We start from the raw sequence: 13,408 nt of genomic DNA on the forward strand, positions 1-13,408 counted from the left end.
TTAATTCATTCTTAAGGCCTAAGCTTTCTGTTCTCTGCTGGAGAGTCCCACATTGACTCCTGCTAATATATGACCTGCACTCTAATCATCTGTGTGTTGCCAGGCACCAGGGCCTCTGCCCTGTGATGTTCTACTTCCTGTATGTGAAACCAGAACCCTCCTTTCTCCCAGATAATGTCTTCACCATCAGAGTGTGTATTCGTATATACGGAAGATTTAACCTTTCTGCACTCTGACAGGTATTCCCACCTCTCTTTCTATAGTCTGATCTGCCCTCTCATTCTATATTTTGCCTGCACCCAAGATATCCGTCCTGTGAGATCCTTTTTCCTTCACCTTCAAGAATGAGATCTTTTTTCCTCCTGGTGAATCTTTTTCCTCCATGTGCATTTTATTTAGGTTCTCCCGTACTGCTCTACACCCTGATGCCTGGTCACCTTTGAGTTGCCTTGAGTCTTTCCTATTTACTCTGCTCTATATTTCTGAAGGTCTCTACTGTTCCTGTTGAATTTTGTTTTCAAAAGGCCTTTTGGAAATTCCACCCTCTCAGTTCCTCTGATGGCCATGATGATATAGACTTGCTTTGTTCCAATTCCTACATATATAGGTTGATTTCAGTTTTTCTTTTAGCTCCTTTTGAGGTTCTGGTTGTATTCCTCTATGGATAGGGGGCATGAAAGCAGTGGGACTTGATGAGAAAACATGAAGAGTGAGAGTTGGTTGAGAAAACAAGAGGTCCACATTTATTTTTTGAAGTTGAGAAGATAAGAACCCAGCCAAATAAAAAGAAAAACATTGGGCTGTGGTAGGAACAGGGTCAGAAGATGTCCTGGAAACAAGTGACAAAATTACTCCAAAGAGGAGGAAGTGATCTATTTTACTGAATGCCACAGATTATGTCAAATAACCCGAAGACTGGCATCTACGCATTTGATTATATTGCATTTTTACATCCAGATGCCGCCTTCTTTCACTCTGAGTTCTCTTTTTCTGTCCGTGAAGTTCAAGTGCACACTCGGAACTCCCTCTTTCCTGACTTCCTATCTGTTTTCGTATCTACACCGCACTAACTCAGTTCTGGTCGTATATTTTATTGTATTGTTTTACTGGTTGGTATGAGGCTTTTTCCATATAGAGGAAAGGGTCTGTATCTTATTCTTCCTTACTTAGCGTAACCACAGAATAATTCACTGACAGTATCACTTGCATCCATTTATCACATCTTTCATGAAAGCAGGTTTGGTGGTCCCCCACCCCACCCCTGGGTGCATGGCTTGCCGGATCTTAGGTCCCCAACCAAGGATTGAACCCGCTCCCTGGGCAGTGAAAGCGTGGAGTCCTAACCACTGGACCACCAGGGAATCCCCAAAACAGGTTTGGTTTGGTTGCATTTTGGTTTTAATTTTGTTTTTCATCAGGGATGTGTGTGAACTATGTGGGAGCCTTTTCTAACTATAGGCTCTGTCTCTTGAGATTCGGCTTCTGGTTTGCTAGGTGTGGGGAGTGACCGGAGCCTATGAGGTATTTGAAAGGCTTGCCAGGCAATTCTGCTTTGATCCCTGTCATTGAAGAACCACCACTCTAATGTGCTCTGAGGGAGATGCAGGTGAAATAAAAGACAAGTGTAAAAATCTCTGTTGGAAAGGGTTGACGTAGGTGCATAAAATTCTAAAATTTTTAGCATTTGATTATGAGGTATAGACAAGGATTGATTTACAAAATCAGAGAAAACTGAGCTTTGATAAAGTGTTACTGAGAGGATAAAGTGTGCTTCTTTTTGAAAGCATAATAAAATAATTTCTGCAAGAAAGAGAGCTGGGTTTTAAGTAAAAATGTTGACAGAAGGCCTTGTGGGTCAGTAATAATGTAAAAAGAAGACTTTGGAGATGGAAATGAGGAAAGCAGTGTGGGAGATTCTTAATAGATTGGCCTGTAGGAGACTGTCTGCAAGGAAATGGCTGATTACTCTGGGTTTTATGTTAATAATTGGCTTAGAAAGTGTGATTTTGGTTTTGTCTTGTCTTTTTTGGCTAGTTCTAGAGAGTCTTTCTTGATAGCTGGGTGGTAACATTGTAACAATGAGAAAATATAGCTTGGAGTTCTAGGATGAATGGAAGGTAAGGATGATGAATGTTTTCTTCGTCCTGGATGGGAATGATTCTTCAGAATCTCTTCATTGGTGGGTGACAGAGATGATGTAGGAACAGAGATCAAGGAAGAATCTGGCATTAGTGGAAGGTAGAAAATTTGGAGATGAGTATATTAAATATATTATAATGGCAAATACAGGATATGATGGTCTATACCTGTGCTGTCCAGTGTGTTGGCCACTGGCCACATGTGGGCTACTTAAATTTAACATTTAATTAAATTTAAATTTAATTAACATTCAGTAAAATTACAAATTTATTTCAGCAGTCAACTCTAGCCACATTCAAGTGCTCAACAGCCATACATGGCTAGTGGCTACCATATTGGAAAAAACAGATACAGAGTATTTCCATCACTGCAGAAATTTTTATGGGGCAGCTCTGTATACAGTTACAATATGATTGAAGAAGGTGGTATTTCCACCAGTCAGTACATGGGATGTGGGTAGACGGCCCAAGGACTTATTTTTAAATTTCAGATGGTTATATGTGTGTCTGCATATATTAGATCATGTGAGGTTGTATCATACCTAATAGAAAGTTGGAGTATTAACTACAATATTACTATTAAATAGGTGATTGGTGTCTTAGAAAAGTTTCATTTTGGTGTGTAGTCAGAATGAGAGGGGAACGATTTAGTAACAAGGCGATTATTGAATATTTTACCTCAGTACTCTTGGAATCAGACTCTGTAGATCCTATATTCTGATTTTCCAGTTGTAACCCTTTGTTACTAAAACCCATGTTGCTTATTTGTTTGATCAGCATAGATATGGTTTGATATCTCTGGATGGACTTTTCATGTTCTCTGCTTATTCCTCTCCCCAAACTCTAAAACTTGGAATGCTCTTGTCCTGCGCCCTCCCCTTTCTCTACTCGTTCTTCTTAAATGATCTCATCTAGTTTCATGCAGTCCAGATATTTAAATAATATTTGTATACTCATGACTTAAAATTATTATCTTAAGTCTAAAACTTTCTCCACACTCATAGATCCAGCCAGGTACATCATATTTTCTCTTGAGTGTGTATTAGTCATCTCAAACCTCATGTGTACCTCAAAATGGAGCACTTGATTTCCCACAGATGCCAAACCTATGTCTTTATTCTTCCTCATCTTATTAAATGGCACCAGCTCCTAAACAGATGCTTCAGCCGCATCTTGAGGCCCTGTCCTTGATTCTTCCCTTTTCTACCTCCAGAGCTCATTGTGATGGTGAGTCTTAGCTTTCCTTCCTCTATACTTATCTTTTCCTCTTCCATCATGCATACTTTGTTTTTGTACATTTTTTCATCTCCTTGGTAGTCATCCATGCTGAGGCTACTATTATCTCTTGCTGGAACTCTACCGTAGCCTCCTGTGTGTTTTCTCAACAATTTCATTTCTCCAATTCATTCTCCCTATGAGTCACGTGACCTTTTGGAAATATCAATTCAAAACCTGTTGTACTTCTGTCAAAAATGTTTTGGTCGCTTCCTGCTATTGTTCTTAGCATAAAATCCAGTTTTTAACAGTTTACAAGATCTATACGCTCTCAATTCTACCAACCTTTCCAAACTTATCTATTTCTACTTCCCTCAAGCTCAGGATAGTCCAAGTATGCCAGCCTCCCTTATGTTTCTCTATCATGCCTAAGTTTTTTTTGCCTTTGGGTTTTTGCATTGCCTGTTTCCTCTTGGAATAGTCTTCATGTAGTTATTTGCATAACATTGCTCATTCTAGTCCTGTGATGTCAGCTTAACTTTTTCTTCTCTCGAGGATGACTACTTTGTCTAAGATTGACCTTCCACTACTCTATCACCTCCTTCATACCATTTTTCATGTTCTGTAATTTTCTTACTACTTTGATTACCTCTTGATTCTTGCTCTCTTTCTCTCTTGTTACTAGAATGACAGCTCCATGGAGACAGAATATATTAGTCAAACTGTAGTAACATACTAATTCTAATATTCTGATATATTATTCTAATATTTTAGTATATTCCCAAACGTCAACCCATTCAATGTTTGTTGGATGGATAGATCCATCCCTTCCATCTTCTTTTTTTGTATTCCAATCACAGTGTGGTTCTATTTCTACTTCTGTCCCCATTTTGCGAGGTTCTATTTGGAAAGCAGCCCACATTATATTTATTCATTGTAGACTGCCCATCATTGTTTCTAAAATAGCTGTTTTTCCTTTTACTGTTTTATAATATTCTCTTTTTAAAAAATATTTATTTATGTATTTATTTGGTTGCGCCAGGTCTTAGATGCAACAGGCAGGCTCCTTAGTTGCAGCTCACCAGCTCCTTAGTTGCAGCATGCAATATTGTCATTTTTCACAGAGCATAGGTTACATTTCCACAGTGGACATTTCTCTTAGACTGGGATCTTATAAGAGCTAGCCCAAACCACGGCATTTTTGTACCTTTTTTTACCCCCTAAAATTATCATGGATGTTTTCATTGTTCTTTTTCCTAGAAGAAATATGGGAGATTGACCCTATGCAGTGGCACCCAGAAAACCAAAACGGGATTAAAACTTTGGAAAGATATCAGCAAAGTTATGCACTTGGAAATAATTTCGATTTATGCAAAAGTCTTGTTCCTTTAACACAAAGATACAATAATTTTGGCCCACATTGTAGAAGTTTGAAATCACATTTAGGTTTTGTTATTGAGAATAGAAGATATGCAGGAAAGGATTCTGATGAGTTCAGTGGATATGGGAAATCATCTCTCTACCTCCAGCATAACAGAACTCTTACCAGAATTAAATACCATGGCTGTGTGAAACCCAGTAGCACTAAATCACAGCTCAATGACCATGAAAAAATTTATCCAGGAAAGAAACCACACACATGCAGTGAGTGCGGGAAAGCCTTCTCCAGGAAGGCACAGCTCATTAGACATCAGAGAACTGAAAGAGGAGAGAAACCCCATGGATGCAATGAATGTGGGAAAACATTCATGAGGAAGATTCAGCTCACTGAACATCAGAGAACTCATACAGGAGAGAAACCCCATGAATGTAATGAATGTGGGAAAGCCTTTTCCAGGAAGTCACAGCTAATGGTCCATCAGCGAACTCATACAGGAGAGAAACCCTACGGATGCAGTGAATGTGGAAAAGCCTTCAGCCGGAAGTGCCGGCTCAACAGACATCAGCGCTCTCATACTGGAGAGAAATTATATGGTTGCAGTGTGTGCGGGAAAGCCTTTTCCCAGAAGGCATACCTCATTGCACATCAGAGACTTCACACAGGAGAGAAGCCTTACAAATGCAGCGAATGTGGAAGAACGTTCTTTTTTAAGTCAGACCTCACCAAGCATCAGAGAATTCATACGGGAGAGAAACCATATGAATGCAGTGATTGTGAAAAAGCCTTCAGAAGCAAGTCAAAGCTCATTCAGCACCAGCGGACTCACACCAGAGAGAGACCATATGCCTGCAGTGAATGTGGCAAAGCCTTTGCCCACATGTCAGTCCTCATCAAACATAAGAAAACTCATACAAGAGAGAAAGCTGTGGATTCCCCAAAGCTGGAGAAACCTTCCTCAGTGAGTCATAGCTCTTTATTCATGAGTGAACTCGTACAGGAGCAAAACCCTATGAACGCAGTGCCTGCAGAAATGTCTTTTTCGGGAACCCTGCCCTTAATAAACATCAGCGAGTTCCTAGGAGGCAGAAATGTAGTGATTGTGGACCAGCCTTTTCCAAGAAGTCAAGCCTCAGTAGAAAATCGGGAATTTACACAGGGACTAAGCCTTGCAAATGCAGTGAATGCGACAACCCCTTCAGTAATAAATTATGTCTTATATGTTACAGATATTGTGTAGGAAAAAAAAAATCCTCAGATACCTGAGATGGGAAAAAGCCTTGAGCAAGAATCCTCCGCACATTCATTATGTGTCAGAGCTTGCTTAGGACAGAAATGCTGTGGATGGGGTGGTTGTGGAGAACACTTCTGTGAGAAGTTAGACTTAGTAAATATCAGCGAGATCACATTGGGCAGAAATGCAGCTCTTGTGGGGAAGTCTTTTCCTAGAGGTGATATTGCAGTTGATATCAAAGGATTCCCACAGGACCAAAACCTTAGAGTATGATGGTTTTTAATGATAAATTGTACGTTATCACTTGTCAGAGGAGCATAGAAAGACAACTCTAGAGGCACTGAAGGTGGAAGACATGTTTAGTAAAATGTGGAAGCACTCATAGAGAAGAAAAATCCCCCAAAGGCAATAAAAAATGGGAATTCTATCACCAAACTAAGTCATGTATCACAGTTTTACCTTGGAAAGTGGGAAAGACTTTTGTAAATAAAGGAAATCTTCTTGGACACCAGGAATTGCATTGTGCAGTGAAAACCTAAGAATATAATGAATGTAGAAGGACAGCTATATTAGTTTCTTATGGCTGCTGTAACCAGTTTTCACAAACTCAGCGTCTCATAACAGCACAATTTATTATCCTGGAGCTCTGAAGTCCAGAATGCATCTCTGGGCCAAAAGCAAGGTTGTTCGCAGGGTTGCACTTCTTCTTGGAGGCTCTAGAGGAGAATCTGTTTCTTTGCTTTTCCAGCTTCTAGAAGCTGCCCAAATTCCATGGCTTGTGGCCCCTTTCCTTCCTCAGAGCCAGCAATGGCTGGTCAACTCTTTCATCCCTCCAACACTCATTTTTCTGTCTCCTCCTTCCACATTTAAGGACCCTTGTGATTACATTGGGCCCACCCAGATAATCCAGGATAATCTCCTATCTTAAAGTCAGCTAATTAGCAGCTTTAAGTCCATCTGCTACTTTGTGTCCCCTTTGCCTTATAATATAACATGTTCACAGGTCCTAGACATAAGGATGTAGACATCTTTGGGAGGCCATCATTCTGCCTACCAGAGGCCACCCTTTGGCACCCAGTGATTCGTGTCTATCCCTCATGCAAATGGATTCATCCTATCCCAGCATCTCCAGATATCTCAGCCCGTTACAGGACCAACTCAGAGTCCAAAACCTAACCTAAAACTGATCAGCTCAGGAGTGCCAAATCTCATCTTCTAAATCTAGTGTTGATAGGCTCTGGGTATAATCCATTCTGAGGTTTCTCTCTGTGAACCGTTTAAAACTCTAGAAACAATTTATATGGTCCTAAAATAACTTAATTCCATCTTCTACCTTAATTCCCCTTTACCATGCAATGTAACATATTTACAGATTCTAGGAATTAGGACATGAACATCTTTGGGATTTGCCATTATTTTGCCTACCACAAAAACATTAGATTTCAGAGAATTTACACTTTGATAAATTCCTACCTAGCCCTTAAGTAAATTTGGAAAAGCATGTTTCCAGAGAAATAATTATCTAAAGTAATTATGATCTAAGTACATTAACATTTTTTCTTTAATCAGAGAATCTTACACTGATTGTTAGATGTGAACACTGTGGAATGCTCTTGAAATGTATAAATCAAATTCTCAGCACTGGAAAAGAACTCTTAAATGTCCTAAAGGAATATGAGATTTATGCTGCTAGAAATACTACCAAACATACGTTTGTATCTATTCTGAAATTGCACAAATTAATACATCCACATATATCATAATGAACCTAAATCCTGACCAGTATTTTTCACAGCCAACTCCAACAACTCCTTTTTCTTCAACAGTATGATGTATATATCGTCCTACCTTAAATAACAACAAGAAAAGACAAAATATGTGAACGAACTTTTTCAGATGTTGGATAATAGGGAGCTCAGAACAGCTATCTCTGAGAGAAAGAAAACAAATGAAGTAAGCCTTATGATTGCCCACAGCCTACTGCCTGGAGAGAGTTTCCATTCTGCAGCATAAGGAGGAGGAGCCCCAAAAGATCTCAGTCTCCTTGAATTGAGACAGAGTTTAGAGTTAGTAGAATTCAGTGTGGCTGAAATCAATCCATGGGGCAGATGACAGGAGAGGAGAGAGCTGTGCCCAGAGAGTGGGAGAGTTCCAGAGTTCTAGCAGTCCTACAAGAGATACTGTGAAAGCTATAATATTTATATATACTAAAGGCACTTGGTAATTATGAATTTAGTCATAATCTAATGAGTCGAAATCATTTGTTTTAAACTAAATACCATATTCAGTTCATTCTAGTCCTTTTTGAGTTCATTCATAGGCCAGGCTAATTGCCAATAATGAGATTAGGAGCAGGGCTATGGTGAGTATTGTTTTTAGATTATTTGTTTGAGTAGCTCAGGGGAGGGGCAGTAGGAGGGCAATTTCTAGGTCAGAGTTCTAGAGTTCCTCCACAAGTTTTTAAGTTATAATCAGCACATATATGTGAGGAAACTCCCTAGGCTGGAGAAAGAACCACTGGAAATGAACAAGCAGAACCATCCTTGGAGCTTGCACAAAGTTGGGAATAATTTGTGTTTCCACCAACTGAAATGGAAACACCTCCTTAACATTTGGAGACTCACAGTGGAACTTCAGAAGAGCATTGTCTCAGTGGGTGGCTCAAATTGAATCTAGAGTAAAGGCTCCTCTGAACTCTCCTACCAAAGCATAATGCAAACCACTAAAAAAATAAACTGTTTCTAAGTAATTTACTGCTTCTCAGGACAAAGCCCAATAGTATTCAAAAGGAATAGGAAGCAGTCCATCAACCAGTAATGTAAAATTCACAAAGTCTGAAATCTAATTAGAACCTACCCCGGTATGCCAAGAAGCAGGAAAATAGCACCCATAAACATGAAGGAAAGTCGATAGAAAGAGACCCAGAAAAACAAAAAAAAAAAAGGAAAAAAATTTGAAACAAAACAACAAAAATTTTAAAACCAATAAAAAATGAAAAAATTAAAAAGAAATTTAAAAAGAGGAAAAAAGTATAAATAAGAAACAAATAAATGAGACCCAGAAATGACACGGGTGATAGAATTAGCAGAAAATGATGTTAAAACAGCTATTATAAATCCTACATATGCTCAAGAAGGTTGTGTCGAGTGGATTATAGAAATTATAATTTACTGCGGGATTCTGCAGGTCTTTTGGTAGTGAATTCTCTCAGATTTTGTTTATTTTAAAATGTCTTTATTTCACACTCATTTTTAAATAATATTTTCCCTGGAGATAGAATTCTAAATTGACAGTGCTTCTCCTCTATCATTTAAAAAGTATGAATCTAGTATCTTCTCGCCTCCCAGAATTGTTTCTGGTTAGAAGTCAACAATCATTCATATTACTCTTTCCTTGTATCTAATGTGTCTTTTTTTTCTCTGGCTGTTTCCAAGATTTACTTTTTGTCTTTGGTTTTCAGCACTTTCACTATGATGTGTGTAAATGTGCTTTGTCATTAAAAAATAGAAACCAAGTTGTCCTTGTAATGCCTTTAGGAATTGTAGTGTTGATTAGTTTTTCATCACTTTGTTTTAATTTGTCTTCTCTCTATTTTCTTAATCAATCTTGCTATGGATGTACCAAATTTAGTAACCTTATATAGCATTTTCAGTTTTTTTCTTCTACTTAAGGTTCAATTTGGTTTTTTTCCCCCTAGCCTTGTAAAGTGAGAATTAGATTATTGATTTTACACCTTTCTCTTTTTTCTAATACAAGCAATTAAAGTGATAAACTTTGCCTACAACCACTGGTAGGCTACCTTTATGTTACATAAGATCTTACCAGTATAACTGACAAGCACACACAGAATGATGTTTTTAAAGTGGACCATGGTTGTGAGAATTGGTAGAGATCTGTCATGCCCGCTAATAACCCAATATTGTCAAGATTTCCCTTCCTAGTTAGTGCTTTTTGCATCTTGTTTATGAAATCTTTGCATATCTCGTGATAGTCATGTAAATTTTCCCCTAGAAATTTAAATATTTTACTATTTATATTTAGACCTGTGATCCATTTTGAATTTATTTTTCCCTGTGCGTGAGGCATGGGATGAAAGTTCCTTATTTTTCTCTCCATATTGTTATCCAGTTGAACTAGTACAGTTTATTGAAAAGACCGTTCTTTTTCCCCACTGAATTACGTTGGCATTGTGTCATAAACTGGATGGTAGTGTATACTGAATCTTTTTTCCAGGATCTTTTTTTTTTTTTTAAGTACATTTTTTTAAAATTAATTAATTAATTTATTTTTGGCTGTGTTGGGTCTTCGCTTCTGTGTGAGGGCTTTCTCTGGTTGGGGCAAGTGGGGGCCACTCTTCATCGCGGTGCGCGGGCCTCTCACTATCGCGGCTTCTCTTGTTGCGGAGCACAGGCTCCAGACGCGCAGGCTCAGTAGTTGTGGCTCACGGGCCTAGTTGCTCCGCGGCATGTGGGATCTTCCCAGACCAGGGTTTGAAGCCGTGTCCCCTGCATTGGCAGGCAGATTCTCAACCACTGCGCCACCAGGGAAGCCCCCGGATCTTTGTATTTTGTTCCATTGTTGTATTTACTATCCTTGTACTAATAATACAACACTGACTAATTACAGTAGGTTTTTACTAAAATAAGTCCCTGAAATCTGATAGGGTTATGCCCTCCAGTTTTTTTCTTCTTCAAGGTTGCCCTGGCTATTCAAGTCTTTTGTACATCCATTTAAATTTTAGAACTCACCTCCATTATTTCTCACCCTCTCTTTCATATACTTTATCTCTTTGCATTCTTTATTCGAGTATACTGATTCTTCAGCCGTATCTATGTGGCTATTAGTTTGTTAATTGGTCTCTAATTTTAGTTTTAGTATCCAGTTGATTCTTGTTATTCACTGTACTTACATTCTATAAAATCACTGTGAACACTGAATTAGCAAATATTGAACCATTTCTCCTAGGGGGATTATGGACTAGGTTTCTGCGAGCCGCTGGTTACATATGTGTCAGTCAATCAGTGGATAACCTTGTTTTATGTGTGTTTCTGCATAAAGACACCTTATTTAATATGTATCATTCATTTATTAACATTAAACTCACTATAACTCTTGCCTGAACAAAGCTTATCTAACACATATATTTGCTCCATAAGGTACATCACTGCCTTCTTGCACTTAAAAACACTAGACAGTACTTGAGCACTGTGCTTGGGGGCCATTTTAAACAACAAAATTACCAAAAAAAAAGTATAAAAATGTGAAAAACGTGACACTAAGTAGACCACGAAAAGGACACTTGTTTACAATAGCAGAGCTGAAATAAGAAGGCAGAACATCATTTTGTTCAGACTTAGCTGGGAACAGACACATTGGGCAACTCAAATTATTCATTGCTCAAACTATTCTATACATGTCTGCAAATGTTCATGAAAGTGCCGTGATTATTGATTTTGAGTTAGAAAGAAATTTTAGCAGGTAGGTGAATTCACAATAAATCCACGAATAATGAGGATCGACTGTACTTTATTTTAAATTTTTCTGCTGGTTTATACACATCTAAATGGTCATTTTAATAATATCTTATTCCTTCCCCATATTTTAGATATCTTATTTCTCAATATATTAAAGCTTTATATTAAACATTCATAATATTCTGACCTGATAATTCCTGCATGTGTAGTCATTTCATATCTGATTCTATTGTTTGTTCTATCTGTTGAAAGGTGTTCAGGATAAAAGCTCCTTGAGGACAGATTTTTGCTGTGTTTATATGAGCACTTAGTTCTTCTCCACCTTTTAAATATATGTTAAAAATATTTTACAGAGATTACTGTTTTAGGGATATTTTACCTGCAGGATATAGTGAATATGCCTTTCAAAAACTTCTGATTTACTGGATTAGTTGATAATTAAGTGTTCAATTGCAAGATAGATAAAATAGCATTTTACTTCTTTCCATAATGACTAATGAGAACTATGACACAGAGATATAGCCTTTGTAACTTATGATGAAAACAGCCAGAACATATACCTGTAGGTCTTTTTCTCATCAGTAATGGTCACCACACATTGGAAGAAGAATGTATGATAATTACAGGAATTAGTATCATTTGAGGATATTTCTATGGACTTTACCTGGGAGGAGTGATAGCCACTAGGTTCTGCTCAGAAGAACCTGTACCAGGATGTGTTGTTGGAGAATTCTAGTAACCTGTGACACTAGTTAAAGATGATTGCCCTATCATTCGGAGCACACAGCCAATAATAGCCTTTCCTTTTTCAGTTGCCCTAGCTTCCAAAGGGCCTCAAGATACTGAACTTGAGTTTATAGACAATAGATTCTCAGACCCTCTTCTGTTCCCAGGTGGAAATTAACGTGCTTTCACCTCCATTAGATCTTTAATATGCCAAGGTGAAAGTGTGTCCATTCCTGAAACATTCTGTACTCTTCCTAGACGTCCCCACCAAGTCCAATTGTAAGTGTCCAAGTCTTTGTCATTGCCCATGAACAGGCTATCAGGCTACCAAAGCAGATATAATCCTTAATTTCAAACCCGGAAAAGAGCCATGGAGAGTAGAAGATGAAATGCAGTGTCAGTACTTTTCAAGTGAGTGAGCAACTGAGAAGCAGCAAGATGGGAGACCTTGAAAGTAAAGTTGTTAGCCATGAAGTGTTGACCCTTCCATATGTGTTTAACAAGGCTAAAACTCTGAAGGTCATTACAAATACCTAAATCATTGACAAGGCTCTCTTGCTTGCTGTTTCAAGGAAGACGTGCCTCTTTTTCTCTCTTTTGGTTTAATTCAGTGTTCAGTAGAACATTATTTTCTTTGCAGCATCCAGACTTCCTTCTTTTCTTCTGCTTCTTCTTTGGCAATGTCAGTTCCTGTTTTCTCCACATCTCTTGTTTTCACTTCTTTTACCTGGTCAAATAGTGTAACAGTTCTTCCAGTTAATACAGCAGCACCTTTTATCCCGGGGTAAGGAGATTTGGTCCACTGTGCAGGTGGCTTTCTGTGGGCCATGTGAGAATGTATCACAGCAAGCTAGAAGGTGGGAATGTTGACCACAGTGGTGGTCTCTAGGTATGATATTGGAGCTTTGGGAAGGTTCATTGGCTATTGCTTTCAGAATTAATTAGAGAAGAAAGAATCAGTAAGATAGGATAACTACACTTCAGGTGAGAAGCTGAGGGTCCTTTATTTTAACCTGCTTCCCCCAGATATTTTTTCAAGACTTTAGTTGGCATCTTTCCTTTGTAGTTATTGGTTGTGTCTGATGGATGGACTTTCTCCATGCTCTGGGGATCTTCTAAAGTCTTCAGAGTTGGAAAGCATAAAGCTTCATCTTTGTCTACTTCTATCATTTGTTAACAGTGTAATTTCATTAAATTTCATGACCTTAACAATACTATTTATATGCTGATGACCCCCAAATTT

At 38.3% G+C, this 13,408-nt stretch overlaps 1 protein-coding gene across 2 annotated transcripts in view; it reads left to right on the forward strand.

The window, feature by feature from the left end:
- The window catches only part of LOC118885101 (zinc finger protein 577-like), a 37,963-nt gene that overhangs the window by 4,570 nt on the left and 19,985 nt on the right, over positions 1–13,408 (forward strand). Inside the window, exon 4 of one of the 2 annotated variants that reach the window (XM_036833463.1) lies at positions 4,614–6,471. The exons of the other annotated variant lie outside the window; for it this stretch is intronic. Within the exon in view, the coding sequence (XP_036689358.1) occupies positions 4,614–5,971 (1,358 nt within the window). The 3' untranslated portion in view covers positions 5,972–6,471. Of the gene's footprint in view, positions 1–4,613; positions 6,472–13,408 lie in introns of those variants that run through there. 2 annotated transcript variants of the gene reach the window in all.

This window comes from Balaenoptera musculus, chromosome 19, assembly GCF_009873245.2.
Source record: "Balaenoptera musculus isolate JJ_BM4_2016_0621 chromosome 19, mBalMus1.pri.v3, whole genome shotgun sequence".
Classification (NCBI taxonomy): Eukaryota; Metazoa; Chordata; class Mammalia; order Artiodactyla; family Balaenopteridae; genus Balaenoptera; species Balaenoptera musculus.